Raw genomic sequence first — 18,919 nt, 5'->3', positions numbered from 1 at the left:
AATTTAGATTGCTTTTTGCAGACTGAGGGTAAGTGAGCTCCCTCTTCATTCCTCTCCTGGAATGGAATTAAGATGGATCTCAGTTTTTCCAACTGTAAAATGAGAATATTAACTCCTATCTCACAGTTACAAGGAGCTTGAGAAAGATATATATAAAGAAATCTAAGTATCTGACACTACCAATAAATGGCAGAGACTAACATGATCTGGTATATTACATGCTTTGGTGAGCCCAGGGACAGTGTCCATCTTCTTTTCTGCTGTAGCCCCAGTGCCCAGAAGAATGCTGGCACATAAGCTTCTTTCTGAGGCCAGAATATAGGTGTAAGGAGAAAGAGAGTTCTTCCCCTATAAGCGGAGTCAGGAAAGGAACAAGGCAGGCAAGAATAGCAGACACAGGGAAGATATTACACGAAGAGATCAAAACCCAGTTCAGAAGCTCAGTTGAGAGTAGAGGAAAAGCAAGAGTGAAGCCAGAAAGGGGCACACTACTTTTCAGAATTCAGAGAACCGAGAGAAGGGAGAGTGGAACAGGGAAGAGAGTCTTGGTCAGAGGGAGAGGACTCTCTTCACCCCTAAAGCTCTGTTAGAAGTAGGGAAGCACTCACATCAGGCTGCAGTCTCTTGGCTCGCCGACCATAGCTGTTGAACTTGGAGGGCTGCACAGACTGTCGAAGTGGGATACTGTGAGGTTTATATTCCTTGTCCTTCTCCTCATTATCAAATGGACGTGTGTTGCACTGCTAGGAATAGGTAAAGGGTAAGGGTCAGGGCATGGGGCCCCAGCCCCCAACAGCAAGGACTTCCCTCTACCCTCCCCACAATGGCAACTAAAGTTGTGGTTTCATCCCCTCTCCCCTGCCAACAGGCCCTGCCTAACTGGTCTTTACCACTGACACCAGCACACACTCCGGGAATTCTTCTCATGCTTTTGCTTATACCATCCTAATATCTTAAACATGCTTTTGCTTATACCTTCCAAAAATCTCTCCAACAACCAGACTTCATCTCTTTCCAGACCTCTCCAGGTGTCCAGTCCACTCTACTGAACCAGTTCCATTAAGAGCAAGTGTGGAAATCTGCATCTGGCAGAGGAAAGCCTACTCCCACCTTGGCTTGGCATCCTTACCACCAGGTTGGCTCCAGACTGGTACATCTCATAGGGGTAAACGATGCGTTCATAGTGGGAGCGCAGCAGGGAGCCAATGTTTTTGCCTGGTGGGTAGTTGAGGCGCTGGGCCACCCGAGCCCATCGACGGTCCTTGCAGATGGCTTCATAGCCACCTTCCTCCACCACGATCTGTAAGGACAAGCAGGAAGGGACGTGATTTGCTATGTGTAGGTATAGAAAGAACAATGAGGACAACTTCAGCCCCTTACTTCACTGGAGGCTACCCCCTCCTACCTCCACCACTCAGACTCAAACTGTAGCCAAGGGATGCCAAGAAGTTCTGATGACAGCTTGTATGCTACCAGGCTGTGCCCCTTCCACCATAGCCTAGAGATCCAATATCCAAACCAAGGTGGCCCCCAGAATACCAAGGATATTAAGGCGTGGGGTGGGGAGGGGTTTGAGAAAAACCTGTTCTTACTTTGCTGAGGCTGTAGAGGTCCAAGATCCGCCGTTCTACATTGGGAATCTTTAAGGAAGAGCCCTGGATTTCCCAGAATTTGGCAATCTGATCCAAGTAGTTCAGTTTCACTCTCGTCTGGGCCTGGAGAAGAAATGGCTCAGAGAGGCTGGCCTCCCCCTCTACCTGACCATCTTCTGGCCTAATCTTAGGGCAGGAGAAGGGATACAGAGCAGCCCACTTCATCTACAGAGCAGCAGGCCTCTCCCAGTGAACTGGATCCTCAACTCTAGGTAGCACCTCACCCACCTCTGTTATCTTTGCCACCTTCCAGTCAACAGGAGAAGCCCAAGGTCCCAAAACAGAGCAGGCTGAGTCACAACAGCCAAAGCTTTACATATATTCTTTCTCAGTCTCCTTGACAGGGCTGTGTGAGTATCATCACCTCTTACAGAGCCTCTGCTTCCTCAAGTCATACAGCAGGTACCAAGAAATCTGAGTGTCAAATAAGTTTTTGCTCTTCTTCTGCTAATAATCTGCTGTATGGTCTTGAGTAAATCACTTCTACTCTCTGGACCCCTGTTTTCTGATTAGGAGGGAAATAAAATAACTGCCCAGTCCACTCACCCCAGAAGAGTAGACTTATGAGAGGAACAGTGAATGCCCTCTGGAAACTACAGAATTATATCTAAACTCTAGGCATGTTTCAGAGAATGAAGCCTCCAAAAGAGAACATTCACCTTTTCACATGCACCATGAAATTTGTTCCATGGTGGCCAAAGGGTAAGAGTGCATACTAAAGACAAAATGGCCTAAAGAACTGAGATGGTGTACCAAAGCAGCACTGGCACCCGACCTAATCAGGACCCAATGTGGGCAAAAGATCCTAGGAACAAGGCATGTGCCATGCGTTCCTGAAATGTGTGATCCAGGAAGGGCACCCCAAGTCTTTAACTACCTCACCCTAGTCAGAGGGCCTAGTTTTAGGGAGAATTAGGTTAAGTCCTTACCATTCATTATCTTGCTCTGATCCCATTAGGCGGAAACAGGGACAGTTCTTTCATAGATGAGGAAAAGTAGTTTATCCACAGAAAGGAATATCCTATGGTTCCCTTGCTATGAGAATCCCTAAGGGGCCAGGAACCCTAACCCTTCCACTTCAACCCCTTAGCTTTCCAACCTTGGCCTCATGCCTGACCCCCGCCCGCCATATGCCAGCTCTCTCTCTAGAAAACCTGCCTCTATCCTACGGTAGGCTACACCTTGCCCTACCTATACAACAACAGACCTGGTCAGATCCATTTCTCTAAGGAACTTGTATCACATACAAAAGATGATTTTTGCCCTGACCAGAAGAGTACCTAGACTGACTCTAGAACAGTGATTCTCAATAAGTGGCAATTTTGCCTTCCAGAGGACATTTAAGTAATGTCTAGAGACATTTTTCGGTTGCCATAACTGGGAGAGGGTAATATGTTCTAGTATCTAATAGGCTGACAAGACATCCTACAATGCACAGGACAGCCCTCCATGACAATAAATTACCTGGCCCAAATTGTCAATAGTGCCAAGGCTGAGGATCTGCAGTCTAGAAGACAAGTAACCTTTTAGGTTACGGGTATCTGGTTGGGCCTAATCGTCAGCCCCATACCCTTAGACACCTATTAAGGCTTGAAAATACATAAAAATGAGGGAGAGGAGTATAGCATACTTCTAATCTACATCTTCCAAGGGAAACTCCAGGATTTTACTTGGAACTGGCTTAAGGGCATCTACTCTCATTGCTCTAGGGCATTCTCAAGTCTTTCATGGAGAACCTCACCTTATCCATGTGAAGGGTCTAGATTTCCTGTACAGAACAAAACGGAGAGGGAAAAGCCTACTTGCCTGACCTTCTGTCCAAGTTTGTAACCATTCCAGCTTCCACAGAGACCAGTTCTTTTGTTGTTCCTGCCCATCCACCTCACCTCCCACCTTACCAAGCACCATGGAAGGAAGGTAGGAAGAACAGGGCTGTAGATGGATTGGACAGGTGAGGATATATTCAGCTGGCCAAGCAAGAAAGGGTCTCAGTTAGCCCCATATTTCTCTTTTGCTGACCTAAGTAGGGTGGGTTGGTTGACAGGGGAGTTTCAGAAGTACCAAATGTTTGTGGGAAAAGCACAATCCCCAGCCTTGGGGTTATCAGATCTGGGAGACTAAAAGCCCTTGCTCTGGTTTATATTCAGAGCTCTAAAGCTTCTCCATGCCCTCCAGGCAACTTCACAGAAGATAGAATAAAGGCCTAGTTAGGTAAAGTACCTCAGCCAGAGAAGGTAGGAGGGAAGTAGGATCAGAGCTCAGGTATCCATTCTCCCAACCCCACCACCAGCTGTTGGTCTTCTTACCTCTAGTTCATTCAGTCTCTGGATTCGGGGAGTAAACCTGAAGTTGTCCACTTCAACAGCAAAGGGTGGCTGCCAGTCCTGAGTGGGTAAGGAGGAGAAAGGGAGTTGGGTTATTCCAGCATACTGCAAGACCAGTCTGGGCACCAAAAGCAACTCAGCACCCCATTCACGGCTTCCCAGACCTCTAGCCACCCCAGAACTTTTAACCTGGCAAACACCCAACCCATACAAACACAACTCACAACAGAGCTTTAGAAGTGCCTCAAGTCCATACTCAACATCCCATGCACATACCCTGGGAAATGTCTCCTGATTCCCTCCCAACAGTACAGTGGTACAATTTTAAGAAATAGAAAAATGAGGTCCAAAACAGCTGACTTCAAACTCTCCCTATGCTATGCACATATCCCTTAGGCATGTGCTGTACTGGAAAGCATACAGGATCCGAAGTCAGAAGACGTGGGTTCACATTTTAGCTCTACTACTTACTAGTTACGGGATTTTTACCTTTCTGAATCTGTTTCCTTAACTGTAAGGTGGCAATATGAACTCTTGTCCTGGTTTCCTCATAAGACTGATATGAAAAATTAAACTGGTTTTCTTTTCAAAGGAATCATCATTAAGACTTGACATCTAAGAGTGACCTCACTACCCAATACATATACAGAGTAGCTCAGCTCCAATTTGGGCTATTTCAAGGTTTGAGCCTTTAATGTTTGTTCTCTCAGTGAGATAGACACTGCAGGGAAGAGCAAGGAGCAAGAATTTGCAATACTCACCTGGTCAGAAAGGCTTCCTATGTGTCCTCTCTCAAACACCTGCCCAGTACCAGGAAGAGGCAGGGGAAGAAGTAGGAAGGAGGGAAGGGTGTCCTAAGTGCTGAAATGTACCACTGACTGTGGTAGCAAAGATTGGGAGGATTTAGGGAGGAGGAGAGAAGTTAGGAAAGATAACAAAAGTAAAGGAGACTGATCTGCCAAGTTGGAGCTTGTTGTGTCCTGCCCAAAGGGCAGCTGTGAAGAACCTCCTCCCCATGCTCCTTCCTCCCTCCACCCTCCCAGCAGTCCTTCTTAGAACCCTGCCTCCTGCTGGGATGGTGAAAAGAACCTGGAGTAACCTAGACCAGTGCCTTCATTTAACCAATGGGGAAAATGAGGCCCAGAAAAGAAATGTGATTTCTCCAAAATAACATGCTGAGTTACTGGTAAAGTCAAGACCAGAACCCCTGTCTTCTGACCTCTGGTCCAAGGCTCTTTACACTACACCAGGATAACAGTATTCACCCACACATGCATACACATGGGAAAGGGGAGGGGCAGTTAAAGAGAAGAAAAAGCTGCTGGCCTCTTCTGTACACACACTTTTAGAAAAGGGGCCACAGGACTCATACTTACATGCATACATAATCCCCAACCCCACCCCCTGCAAAGCAGGTAGCAAACACATGGGACTCAATGTAGGGGCAAAAACAAACAAAACTAACAACAAAAAAACTCAAACTAAAAAGATATGGCTCAAGTTCAGACAGGCTCCCCATGCTCCCTTGCCTCCCATCAGTAGGGCATTCCCCTCAGCGCAGGTAACCCAGGTAGGAAGGTGCTCAAACCCAGAACTCCAGGCACCCTTCTTTCCTCCTAAATCAAGTTCGAGATAAGAATAAGTGCAACATCAAGCAACCTGACAATGGCAGAACTGAAATCCTAGAGCAAAAGCTGTACATACAACAGATAGCTGAGGAAGGTTCAGTGGTCTCCCCTGCCTGGCTCTCCCTGGGACCTACAAGCTCCCTCATCCTGCCTTCAGTCCCATATTCTCATGTGTCAAATACTCAGTATGTCAGTATTGGCAAGATGGTGATAAAATGGTTGGCCACCTGAAGCAGGAAGCAAGGCCCTTCCAAGCTCCCCTGGGTATACTCCAGAATACCAACACTCTCCTTGCACTCATCTTCTTCAAGAGTGGCAGCCACTCGCCTAGCAACTCAGAATCCAAATTACCCTTCCCCTGCCCTTCCTTAGGCAAACCTCCAATTTCCAAGCACCCACCCCTACAAACGTTCCAACTCTGGGTCCAAGCACCACTTGGGTGAGTGCTTTAAATTCCAGCCAGAAGTCCCGCTAGGAGGCCTAGGAGCAGCTCTACAGGAGGGGAAAACCGAATAAAACCAGAGAGAGCCAGATCTCCTGGGTTAGAGGGAAGTACAGTATTGGGGTAGGGAAGAGAAGCCTAACAAAGGAAGGCCCCCTGCAGGAGACAGACAAACACACACACACATACACACACACACACACACACACACACGACATGTCACCATGTCACATTTCCTACTCCTGGTGTCCCAAGGAAGGGTAACAATACCTGCACAACGCCAGTCTGCCCTGAGAAGTCCAAGACAGAAAAACAGGATAGAAAACTCAAGGCTCAACTACCCCGTATGTCAGATATGCCTCTTTCCCACAAGCCTGCCAAGTCACTTCAGGGAATGCCTCCCTGAGGCTGCCCAGGACTTCAGCTTCTCCTTTCTGCTGGCCTTTCTGACCTCTCACTACCCACTGCCACTCCCCCACCATGGACAAGGATACCTCAGAGATATGTGGCCAGGCTCCAATAAGGAAGAAATCAGCTTACCCAACACCTCCCAAAGGATCCGTTTGAAACCAGCCTAGATCTATGGCTGAGCACCAGAAAGCACCAAGTTAAATAAGGAGGCCTGTGATGCCCTCCTCAGGTGGCAGCGAGGTTTCTCACTTGGTTTCAGCCAGGAGACACCCGTTCAAAAACACCCAAACTCAATTCCTGCCCTTTGAATCCCAAGTGGTGACTGAACAACATATATCATCATGTCCCTTTGATGCTAGCAAGGTGGCAACGTATCCTAGCGCTTGGGGGACTTCTCCTGGCCTGAAGCCAGGCCTAGGAGTAAAGATACACCGCCCTTTGTCTCTGACCTCTGGGAATCAAGGGTTCCAAAGGAGGCATACTTCCATCCATCCAACCATTCTGTTTCTGAGGGTTCAAGAATATCGTATCATCTGGCACCTCCTACATCCTGGGACAGATCAGAGGAGAAATCTTCTAAGAAGGACTCATACCCCACACCAAGCTGACTGGTCCAAGACTCTTTATAGAAGTCAAGCCTGGGTAGTGATGGGCAGAAAAGGCCCAGATATTGCCTTCAACTAGGAAAAGAGGACAATTCACTGAACCCATCTCAGGGGAGCCAGACAGAGCATTCCCTGTGAGACTGATTTCCTGACTGGTCTACCAGCCCAGAATATTATCATAAATGTATTGGCCTGGCAGGCTATGAGTAAATATGAGTCAACCCACATAGAAGCAAACCAATGACCACATCAAACACTTTCGCAGTCACAATAATTACCACTTACCTAGTACCTACTACACACAGACGCTACCTAGTTTAATCCAATTCTCGAAATAACCATTCATGGAACCCATTTCACAGGCTCAGAGAAATCACGTTACTTGACCAAGGTCACACAGCTGGTAAACTGCAGAGTGGAGTTCTGAAGGTTTAACTCCCTTCAGAGCTGTGATCTTTCCATTACACCACACTGCGTGCCTTAAGAGAAGTGATGCCAGTAAATGGGAAAAAAGACCTTTAGAGCAGCCTTGACCTAGGTGGTTCGGGGTAACCAAGAGATGTTTGGAGTGCCTCTCTGTGAACTCTCCCCGGGGCCACTAGGCATCCCTTTCTTGAATCTTACTAAGAGTGATTCTGAAGGGCGGAGTGGGAGTGGGTCTCCGACTTAGGGCCACCACGAAAGACCCCTTGCCCCCAGCACCCTTTCTCCGACCCGCGCCGCATCCACAACAGTGCCAGCCACCCCATATCCCCACACCTCGAGCTGCCCTCTGATCTGGACCTCTCCGCCCGCTACCCTAGTTCTTCATCCCCGGCGACAACCGGCCCAGGGCCTTACCGCGGGTGGGCGGATCTTGCAAATGCCCGACTTCTCGGCGATGGGCCTGATTTTCGCAATGTAGCCAAGAGGGTCTCGGAACTCCGCCCAGCTAGGCTCGAACACCGGGCACTCCGGCGGCGGTAGGAAGTCGTCAGACCCCGGCTCCATGGTGCGCCCTAGGACTGGAGGGCTCGGACCGCCCTTAAGGACTCATGGCGGACGCCGCTGTACGAAGCCGAGGCACTGCTCGGAGACTAGGCCCTAAGCGGGGCGGCCGCCGCCCGCCGAGGGCCCAGGGGACGTGTAGCTGCCGCGCTCTGAGAGGCTCAGGCTGACACTACTCTATCGCCTCTTCGACCCGCTCCGTTCGTTCCAAACTCTGCCGCTGCCTCCCAACTACCGCAGCCTTCACCACCACAGTTACCTCCCAACCGCCGCGGCCTTTAGTGCCGCCGCCGCCATCTTGGTTTCTCACCGTCTCCCCCCCTCCCTTCACCACAACAAACCGGATCCCTCCGCGGGATGTCCCTCTGAGCCTCGTATGCCTTGCGTGAGGCCAAGCCCTAGGAAGCCATCATCCCGTGGGGACTGAGCTGAATCGGCAGGCGTGGATCCCCTTATCAGGAAGCGGGAACTTAAAACTGCTTCCCAGACTGAGAGCAAATAGTCCGCCTCAGCGGCGGAGGAACAAAGTTGAAATTAGCAAACCGATCCCTCTTTCCGGACGGACCGGCGGTGCACGTTTAAAGGCCAGTGCTGCGCATGCGCGTTACGGAGGGAGACCGGAAGAGGAGTTGGCGTTGGTGGGTGGTGGTGGGTCTGAACTGGCACCCACTCGATGACCTCAACTCTGGCGCGAGCCCCGCCCCAACATTCTCTCCTCCCGGGTCTTTCCGGTGTGGGCCACAGAAGGCGGCTTCGAGTCCGTGATTGCAAGGGACCTTTTTGCAGGCCCGCAGATTACGAGAAACATACATAGCTCCCAGGTCTAGGTTCTGACACCTCTGGGGCTTTGAAAAAAGGAAGCCGGGATGCTGCTCCCTTCTCGAGGATTGCGGATTTTTAGAACCCTGGGCCCCAAGGAGAGGAAGGAAGTATTTATTTTGTCCAAGTTTTCGTGTAGAGGCCTCTCAGAGATGGGGCTTCCATCCTTAACTCCAAAGAGTTATTGTCAGTCAGCATTTTAATGAACACTTTTTTCGTGTCCTTATTTGTGGCATGTGGGCTTCCCTTGTGACTCAACTGGTAAAGAATTCGCCTACAATGCGGGAGACTTGGGTTTGATCCCTGGGTTAGGAAGATCCCCTGGAGAAGGGAAAGGATACCCACTCCAGTATTCTGGCCTAGAGAATTTCATGGATTGTATAGTCCATGGGGTCGCAGAGAGTCGGACACGACTGAGTGACTTCCACTTTCATTTGTGGCATGCACCCCTAACAAAATAAGCCTGAGTGTATATATATTTTAACTGTCGGATTTTAACAACAGCATATATATCACCTACCAGTGCCCACCATTTGAAGTACCTACTCTGTGCCCACTTGTGAGCCTACAGTGTACTTATGTATTTGTGTGCATGGATTGTATTTATTGTGTATAGCCCCCTCCTTATATTTGAGTATCTACCATGTGTACCTCTGCTCCTATTGTGTGCATGTTTGTAAGCAGTTTCTGAATAGGTGTATTGCAATGCTTTGACTATCAAACCAATACTTTGCCCATAGATCAGGCATCTACTGCATTTGAGGAGCTCTAAGTTACTCATCAGTTGTAGGCCTAACGCATAAATAGTTCAAAAACCTACTGTGCACATTTTAGAATACTTCTCTACATGCTGATTGGGCTTACCTGATAGCTCAGTTGGTAAAGAATCCGCCTGCAATGAAGGAGACCCTGGTTGGATTCCTGGTTGGGAAGGTCCCCTGAAGAAGGGATAGGCTACCCACTCCAGTATTCTTGGGCTTCCCTGGTGGCTCAGCTGGTAAAGAATCCCCCTGCAGTGTGGGAGACCTGGGTTCAGATCCCTGGGTTGGGAAGATCCCCTGGAGAAGGGAAAGGCTACCCATTCTTGTATTGGGCCTGGAGAATTCCATGGTCCATGGGGTTGCAAAGAGTGGGACATGACTGAGCAACTTTCACCTTCACCACATGCTGCTTAAGTGCTTATTTTGTGTTCCTCCATCAGACTGTGAATTCCTTAAGGGTAGGGACCTTGTGATCTTATACATCCTTAGCACCTGGCATGGTAAGCAGTAAATAAATGCTGAGTAAACAGAAAAATAAATGTATATTTTTGAGCAGCCTTAATATATATTCACTAAAAATAATATATACTCTTGGCAAACATTTCCTGGATATATTAAGCATCTGCTGTAAGCTTGAGTATGTTTGAAGGGGATGGAGAGTGTCATTCCTTCAGTTAACAGTTTCTAATCACATATCCAGAGAAGGCAATGGCACCCCACTCCAGTAGTGTTGCCTGGAAAATCCCATGGATGGAGGAGCCTGGTAGGCTGCAGTCCATGGGTTCGCTAAGAGTCGGACACAACTGAGCGACTTCACTTTCACTTTTCCTTTCATGCATTGGAGAAGGGAATGGCAGCCCACTCCAGTGTTCTTGCCTGGAGAATCCCAGGGACAGGGGAGCCTGATGGGCTGCCATCTATGGGGTTGCACAGTCGGACACGACTGAAGTGACTTAGCAGCAGCAGCAGCAGCAGCAGCAATCACATACCATGTCCCAGTTAAGTATATTCATTCTGCCTGCTGAGCTAAGGGCATCCTCTCTAAAGGAGTGGGGAACACTGGTAGGAACTCACACCCTGTAGTCAGAGAGGCCTGACTTCTAGTCCCACCAGCTCTGCCATTTTCTAGTTATGTGGCCTTAGGTAAGTCCCAGGTTCTGAAACTGAGTGATGTTGTATGGGGATGATAATACCTACCTTGAAGGATTGTTGTATACTACCTAGCATATAGAAGGCCTTCAGTATCTGTTAACTGTTATTTTCACTCCTGAGAGTCAACAAACAGTATGTTAAAACTCATTAAGAATCTCCTTTGTGCCAGGCACTGTGCCTAGTGATTTCAGATTTTTTATCACTTGAACCCTTAGATTGCCTTGAATGCTTGGAATCTTTATCCCCTACTTGCCTTGTGAGGAAACTTGTCCCAAGTAATACATATAGTAAGTGACATCTCCTTTCTAGCTTTCTAGGTATCAGGGAAACCTCAACCCTTCTCCACCAGAAACACAGGTGAGTGACCCAGCTAGACAACTGTATGGACAGGAAACAAAGCTAGGCAAGGTAATGCTAATAACAGTTTAAAAAAAAAAAAAATCACTAGTCTCTCACATGTGTAAGCATTTAACAGCCCACATAGCTCTTTCATACCAATTACTTCCCCTAATCTTTGCAACAGTCTTGGGAAAGATGTAGATCAATTTACCCAACCTGTAGATGAGGAACCAAGTTCCAGACAGATTAAACAACTTGCCCATTGTTACACAGGAAGTTGCTGACTCTTGGTCAAATGTTCTTGTCATTTGCTCCCACCATAGTAGAACTAGGCAGGAGAAGGTGATGAGAACAAAGAAGATAAAAGAATATGCCAAATCCTAGGTTGAAAGAAGTTTGGCCTTTCTATCTTGAGGCTGCTCAGTGAAGGGCAAAGAGCACAAATTAGGAGTCAGGTTACCAGGTTTGGGGTCTCAGCACAGCCTACCCTTCCCAAAGTCTTCTCTAAGGTTCTTAGCCCAGACACCACCCACCATCCTGGAAGGGCAAATGGAAACTGCATAGACTCTTTGAAGCCCAGTCAGTCCCAATTCATTCATTCATGAACACATCAAATTCCTACTATGCACCAGGTACTTTTCTGGGCCTTGGGAATATAATGGTGACCAAGACAGACATGGTCTCTGCTTTCCTGCAGTTGACGTTCACCCACTGAGATCTACCATGTACCTCACCTCCCTGAACCTCGATTTTCTCATTTGTCCAATGAGACTATATAATCCCTTCCACACAAGGTGGTTATGAAGATTAGAGATCATGATAACTGCCATTGCTCAAAGGCCAGTATGAAATAGGTATTGTTATCCCTATATAACAGATGAGGAGGTTGAAATTCAGAGTAGTGTAAACTTAACCCAGTTACATGCCTAGTAAGTAGCAGAGTACAAACTGTCCAAGTCTGTCTGACTGTTATGCAATTCTGCCTGTAAAAGTCTCAAATGGTGCCCCTCGCAAAACAGGTGCTCAGGAAATGGGATCCTTTCTCAATCTTTGGATCTTGCTTGGGACCAGCCTGAGTCTGGGCCCTGCAGAGTTAAGAACTGAGAAGTGGCAGGGAACTCACCCTGAACTGGGGGTTGGGTTGACCTCAACCATGCACCTGGGAGAGAGGGTCTGGTATGGAACTGGTACAGAGCAGTGATTGGAATGCTTGGCTCTGTTCTTGACCACACTCACTCCATCCATGTTTTCTGGATGAACTGCATAGTGACTTTGTGCATCATTTTCTTGATTTTAAAACAGGGTCCCTTCCTATTCTAAAGTAGGTATGAGCTGCAAGTTCTAAATCCTAAGTAGCTCTGAAATTTATCCCCTCTTCCCCATGCCTTTTTCTAATCTTCTACTCCCCAAGAGAGCCATTGACTGTTTCTATCCTAGGTTATTAAAAGAGCCTCCTTAAGATATCAAGGTCTAAAAAAAAAAAAAAGATATCAAGGTCTCTGTGTGAGTTCGTGGAGATTTATAGATAGAGAGGGAGATGTATATTATGTGCTCAATATATATGCATAACAATAAAAATGATACATTCAAAACAATGATAATGCCAAATGAATTATGATAGTAGTGGTTTATAACTCGAGTAAAATAAAAATCCATGACTCCATACTGATATAAATAAATAAAATGAGGGAAAGGGAAAAACTTTTCCTTCAAAGAATGATGGAGTTAGAAAATCATCAATAGATGCTCAAAGTTTTCCCAAATAAAAAAGCAAATCCTGAAAACAAAGCTATTAATATAACACCTAGTGCCCAAATCTTGGTTTCTAAATGCCATTCTCAACCAAAAAGAACCAGAGCTCCTTGGAAAAAGTGGTTGATTCCAAGACTGGGTCAGGGAAAATATAAGATGAGTCTGGAGCATCTTGTGGTACCAGAAAATAAGGAAGTGCTCAGGAAAGATGGAGAGCTGTCAAAAGGACACAGGAGTCGTCTTCCTGCAGGCTAAATATGGGACATTTTGAACATCGAGATAAAGAATGACATTAATGTGTTATAACTCACCGAAATGATAGACAACCATGAGTCCATGAGACTATAGATACATAAATGTAGGAAAAGGGAAAGCTCTCCCTTACACTGGAGAGCCAACTAATAGAAGTTCAAAGAATGATGGCATTGGACAGTCACCATTTGGCCACCTCAAGAATCATCAGTGAATACTAAAACTGGTGGGTGAAAGTTTGAGGAGTAACAAGACAAATACATAATGTTAATGCATCTCCCCTCAATATAATCATTCATTATTTACAAAGGGAAAAATAATAGCTTTATAACAGAGATGCTATGTAGCCCAACATGTCACCTGGTCTTTCTTTAGCTCCCAAGGCCTGGGTGAGAAAATCTGTTGGCAACAGAGGATATGGGGACTGCCCACCTCTCCTTTGGGATGTGCCATGCCCACCACCTGGGCTGTCCTCTCCCATTCCTTTCTCATCATTCCACTAACATTAACATACTCACACACCTCCAGGCATATGCTGCTCCCTCTGGCAAATGCCTTTCTTTCCTGGGCTTATTCCTACTCACCTTTCAAGACTTAGCTAAAGGAACAGTTCCAGAAATGCTCACCTGACCCCTCTCCCCTGCCCCAAGTTGAGTTTTCCCTTTCTTTGCACCCCCACACATTCTGTACTTCCTTCTGGGCCCACACTTATGTTGTATTGGCATTATCCCCCCAGGCTGTCTACTTCTGAAAGTCTTGTCCTGCACTGTCCAATATGGTAGCCAGTATCCACATGTGGCTGTTTGTATTTTTTAAAATTCAGTTCCTCAGTTGCAACTAGCCGTATTTCAAGTGCTCAGAAGCCACATGTGGCTAGGGGTTACCATAGTGAACAGCACAGGTATAGGACAGTTCTATCATCATCACAGAAAGACTTATAGGCTACCACTGGTCTAGGGTAAAGACATGAACTCCATGAGATTCTAGGACCTTTGTCTTTTGTTATGTGTCATCCCTCCTCATCCACATCTCCAAAAAGACTGGCAGTAAAATGTTTGAGGATGGCCAATTAACTCCTTGTCTTCAGGTCCTCAGGGAAGTGGGGAGGTGAGGAGCCAAAGTCTGGATGGTGAGCTTCCAGGGTGAGGGTGAGGGTGGGGCAGGGACAGCCCAGTGCTGGGACTGCGGGGAGGAAGGGAGGAGGAGGAGAAGATAGGAGAGAGCTGAGAGAAGCACGAGGAGGTTCCAGAGGGGCCTGAAAGCTTGCAGGTCGCATCAATCAATAAATCAACCAATGCAAAGATACTTTAACATTTAGCTTAGAAAGAACTATTCATTCAAATCAACAAAAAGTTTAGTGTCATCTGTGCTATGACAAGCACTGTGCTGGGGAATGCTCTGGACAGAGGTGATTCAGATCAGCGTCACGCCTGTGCCAGTTATGGTCTAGTGGAGAATATAGATACTGATGTGAGGGATCCCAGAAAATGTGATCAAGGGCATACTTTGTGAGGCATGGGTTCTTTAAGACCATCTCATAAGAGTGAGAAAACCTTCATCAGGGATGTGGGGGGAGTACATCTTTCAGGGAGAAGGCCCAGGTAAAATACTGAGTTTGGAAATTACATACAGGTCTTTTCAGGAAATGGTGAGTGGATGACCAAAGTGTAGACGAGAAATGAGTGGATTACAGAGAGTTCCAAAGTCAAGGCAAGGGGTTTGCACTTTTTTCTGTAGGCAGCCGAGAGTAGTTGACTGTGTGTCTGGCAAAGGGGCAGGCATTTCACTCCCATCTATTAACAATTGCCCTGCAAGATTATTATCCCTATTTCATCAAAGGCAACAGTCAAATCTGACTGACCGCTAAAAGCTGAGCTATGGGAGGACAAAAACGAGCATCAAGCTGAAGGTGGGAGAAGTGGGAACAATCAAAGGTAGTCCAGCCTGGTCCACCAGAAAAGAAACGAAAAAAGTCTGATTGGATTTGATTCTGTACCAAATGCTTAGATGGCTCCAGCTGCTGTTTTTGTATAAATGTGCATGTGAGGAAGAAAACAAAGACACTGATCTCAGCTACTCAAGAGTGGGGACATCCATAAGGTGGGGGAAATAAGGCCTCAAAAAGAAAATGTGGGGTCATCCAAACTGCTCCCCCTTAGTGGCCATTTCACACTCTAAGAAAGTCCCCCAAATATTTATTGACTGCTGCTTCCAGGGACCTTGCCGACCCTAACCAAGAGCCAGCATCCCCCATTCTTCCTAGGCTCTGCTGAGCCCCAGGACATGATCAGTGGTGCTGGAAACATGTCCATTTCATAGGGAGGCAGCTTTGGGGACTGGAAAAGAGCCTGGACTAGAAATCAGGATCCTCCATCCGGACTTGGGAAAGACCCTCCCCTTCTCTGGGCCTGACCCCTCCTCGGTAAACTAAAGGGAGCCCTGCTATTTGTCATCTAACATCCCAAGTACATACACGGAGTTCTTATAATGAATGTATCTAGCCTTGGCTTCCTGACCCAGGTAACCCTCCACCCACACCCTCAAGGACAGAAATGCAGCCCGCTGTGGAGAAGGGAGGAAGGCTCCAGAGCAAAGCCAGGCCAGTCCCAGGAAGGGTGAGAATAGATGTCATGGGCATAGAGGAAGTATCCAACCTGTGAAAGGAAGGGAAGAGAACTAACTTGCTGAGCACCTACTCGATGCCGGCTGCCGGACACTCATTACCTCAGGCCATCATCACAGCCCCATGCGGCAATGGCTTATCGTTTGAACTGTATCAACTCCAAAGCCCAGACCCTTGCCACTCTGTTATGCAAACTGTTAATGAAACAAACAGGAAAACCTCCCTCACCGCCTACCTCCCACCCAACCAAAGCCTCTCACCCACCCAGTGGCCTGAGCTTCTACCATCAGCGCCTCACCTCCCTGGGCTAAGGCCTCTCTCCCAGGGGCTCCACCATGGGGGAGGGGACACAAGTAGGAGGCAGAGGCGGGAGGTGAGCACAAGGTCTTTTATGAGGCATCAAATATACATTCTTATATACAAGGAGAAAAGACAATGCCTAAACCCCAGGTCCTCTCCATACAGCCCCTCCCACTGCTGCCCTCCCCCACCCCCAAACCCTGGGGTCCCTGGCCCTTCATACAGCCAGGGTCTGTCTGTCTGTTTGTACTGCAGCCCATGGTGGAGAGGGGAGAGGAGGCAGGAGCTGAGAAAGGAGCTGGATATGCGGGGCAAGAAGAGGAGCTGGGGCTTGTAAAAAATATATTTATAATAAATAAACAGGGCTGTAAAGGGGCTGGAGAGGCAGCAGAGTTTGACGGACAGAAGGACTCAGGCATCCTGGCTCCCAGCCCCCACTCTGATGGCTTCAATCTCTGCCTCAGGAAGGACATCTCGGGCTCATGGTGGCCCTCTGAGAGCCCCTCTCCCCAGGGCTGATGCTGGGTGCCCTGCCCCAGCGGGGTGTGTGTGGGCAGTATCTGTAAAGTGCACTGTCTTCAGCTGTAGGTGGGGTAGGTGTGAGGGAATGGGGGGCATGCAATATGGGTGAGGGAGGGCTGCGCCCTTCTCATCCCAGACCTCAGCACCCCCGCCCCAAACCTGTCTGGACTTTGATCAGGATAAGAACGTTGCAAGGAAAGGCAAGGTCCTGAAGCTGAAGAGGTCTGGGCTGGGGCCCACTAGACAGAGAGCAGAGATCAGTTACAAAGAGGAAGCACTGCTCCACCTGGGGACCAGCATATGTGGGGGCCCACTCAGCAAGTGCACTGACACCCCACATCCTCCAGCAGGTGGAGAGACACCTGGAAGTGTGTGGCCAGGCCCTGAGGTCAGAGAGAGGGCTGAGCCAGCTGGGGTTTGGCCACAACACTGCAGAGCCCCCTCCTAGCCCCACTTGGCCAGAGGTGCCCTGGGGAAGCCTTCACCCTCATTGCTCTCAACATCTGCCCATCCCTACCAGCCAGAGCTGACAGGGAGCTCACACTGGCCCAGAGGTCTGAGGCCACCCAACTAGACCTCTGGGGAAAGGGAGGTGGGAGGGTGAAGAGAGGGAAAAAGAGGACGAGGATCTCTGAAAGGTCCTCACCACTCCCCAGAGCTCAAGAGCCCTGCATACAGGCTGCAAGTGGCAAGGAGTCTCAAATCTGGAAGGAAACCCCAAGGAGACTGTTGGGGGTTAGAGAAGGGGTCCCGAGGCAGGGAAGAAGTGGGGAGGAGGACATTTCTATGTGCATGTATATTTTGGAAAAACTGAGGAAGCAGAGAGGTCCCTCTCCTGCAGATTTCCCCAGACCTTCCCAGTCCCCAGCTCACACACTCCATTCATCAGACCACGGTGCTGATCCGGCTTGGCTTGGCCTTGGGGTTTGCAGTGGGTGGGTTGGCCGTGCCGGGGGGCCCAGAGGCGTGCAGTGGGCCATGGGGGGAGGTGGGTGGCAGGGGCGAGTGTGGGGTGTGGGGTGAGGGTGGGGGCAGGGGTGGGTAGGAGGGGTGGGGTGGGATGGGTGAGTGCGGTGACAATGGTGACTGGGGGTGGTGGGGGTGGGAGTAGGAGCCCCCTGGTGGCCGAGATCCAGGCCCCCCAGCGGCCCCCGCTGCTGGCATCATCTGTGGGTGGTGGCTGAAGATGAAGTGCTTGGGGCCCTGTTTGTGGGCTGGAGGGTGCTGGGGGGCAGGACTGTACAGGGGCAAGGGGGAGGTGGGTTGGTGCAGGGGGTGGCGGCCATGTGGAGCAAACTGAGGGTGTCCTCCGGCCCCCCGCCTGGGAGCTCTGCCTGGCCGGCCCAAGGTATAGTGCTGGGGGCCTGGGACTGGGCCATGGGCATGGAAGTGGCGATGCGGCCCCACAGGAGGAGCTGAAGCGGGAGGTGGTGGAATGGAGCCCAGCTGCGGCAGGGGTGGGGGCTGCTGAGGCGGTGGGGGGAGAGGGGGTTGCTGGGGTGGCAGGTAGGGTGGCGGGGCCGGGCCTGGTCCTTGGCAATACTGGGCATGCAGGGCCTGGAGCTTGGACTGCCCATCAGGCAGCACCCCCAGGCCACCATGGCTGTGACCGTGGTGGTGGTGGTGGTGGTGGTGGTGGGTGGAAGAAGCAGATGAAGAGGAGGCAGAGGCCTGGCCTGTTGGTGGCGGTGGCATCTGGAAGGGCCCCTTGCCCCGCTTGCTTCCAAATAGGGAGCCCAGGAAGGATGAGGAGTTGGAGACGGGCCTCTGGCTCTTGTACTCCTCTGGCGGCGGGGGTGGGGGTGGAGGTGGCATCCTCTGGTGAGGGCGTGGACTGCTAATAACAGACCCCTGGAAGGGGGGAGGGGTGGAAGTCAGGCCGGTCTAGATGTCCTAAACCCCCAACCCTAAGCCCCACCCCCCTGGTCCCTGGGGGCTGGGGAGATAGGACCCCCCTCCACAGCATAATGGAAACCAAGTCATGGTCCTGTACTTGTACATGGAGCGCCCCCAGCTTGCAGAGCTCTGCTGTCACATCCACTATCTCATCTGAGCTTCAGCTGGGAGAGGAAGATTTAGCAGTACCTTCTCCTCATCCCCATTTTGCAGGCAGGGAGCATGTTAGGCCCAGAGAGACAGAGTGACTTGGTCAGGCTCAAAGAGCAGGACTTGGAAGTAAGAGCTTCTCTCGGCCCAACTCCAAGAGCATCACTACTTGGAATCGGCCCTGGGGTTGAGAGGGGGCTCGGGAGAGTGGAAGACAGACTGAGAGACAGGCAGAGTGAGGACAGAGAGAGTTGAGGACAGATTGAGAGAGTGGTTGGCTGGGAGAGGCAGCCGCAGGGTTCCC

General features: G+C 49.4%; 2 protein-coding genes across 12 annotated transcripts in view; both read right to left on the bottom strand.

Annotated features, from left to right (window-relative positions):
- Positions 1 to 8,530, bottom strand: part of KDM5C (lysine demethylase 5C) — a 31,755-nt gene extending 23,225 nt beyond the window's left edge. The window contains exons 1-5 of one of the 6 annotated variants that reach the window (XM_065916926.1): positions 7,903 to 8,530; positions 3,959 to 4,036; positions 1,593 to 1,715; positions 1,130 to 1,300; positions 609 to 740 (exon numbers count right to left, since the gene is read on the bottom strand). In XM_065916926.1, the coding sequence (XP_065772998.1) occupies positions 609 to 740; positions 1,130 to 1,300; positions 1,593 to 1,715; positions 3,959 to 4,036; positions 7,903 to 8,052 (654 nt within the window). In that variant the 5' untranslated portion in view covers positions 8,053 to 8,530. Of the gene's footprint in view, positions 1 to 608; positions 744 to 1,129; positions 1,301 to 1,592; positions 1,716 to 3,958; positions 4,037 to 7,902 lie in introns of all 6 variants that reach the window. The other 5 variants (XM_065916925.1, XM_065916928.1, XM_065916927.1 and 2 more) reach the window with 5 other exon arrangements.
- A 7,690-nt stretch (positions 8,531 to 16,220) lies between these two features.
- The window catches only part of IQSEC2 (IQ motif and Sec7 domain ArfGEF 2), a 76,808-nt gene continuing 74,109 nt past the window's right edge, over positions 16,221 to 18,919 (bottom strand). For 5 of the 6 annotated variants that reach the window (XM_065915730.1, XM_065915731.1, XM_065915732.1 and 2 more), the window contains one exon: positions 18,268 to 18,420. In XM_065915730.1, the coding sequence (XP_065771802.1) occupies positions 18,407 to 18,420 (14 nt within the window). In that variant the 3' untranslated portion in view covers positions 18,268 to 18,406. Of the gene's footprint in view, positions 18,421 to 18,919 lie in introns of all 6 variants that reach the window. The other variant, XM_065915735.1, reaches the window with a different exon arrangement.

Source organism: Muntiacus reevesi, chromosome X (assembly GCF_963930625.1).
Source record: "Muntiacus reevesi chromosome X, mMunRee1.1, whole genome shotgun sequence".
NCBI classification, from domain to species: domain Eukaryota; kingdom Metazoa; phylum Chordata; class Mammalia; order Artiodactyla; family Cervidae; genus Muntiacus; species Muntiacus reevesi.
This window is presented reverse-complemented; position numbering and strand designations above follow the sequence as displayed.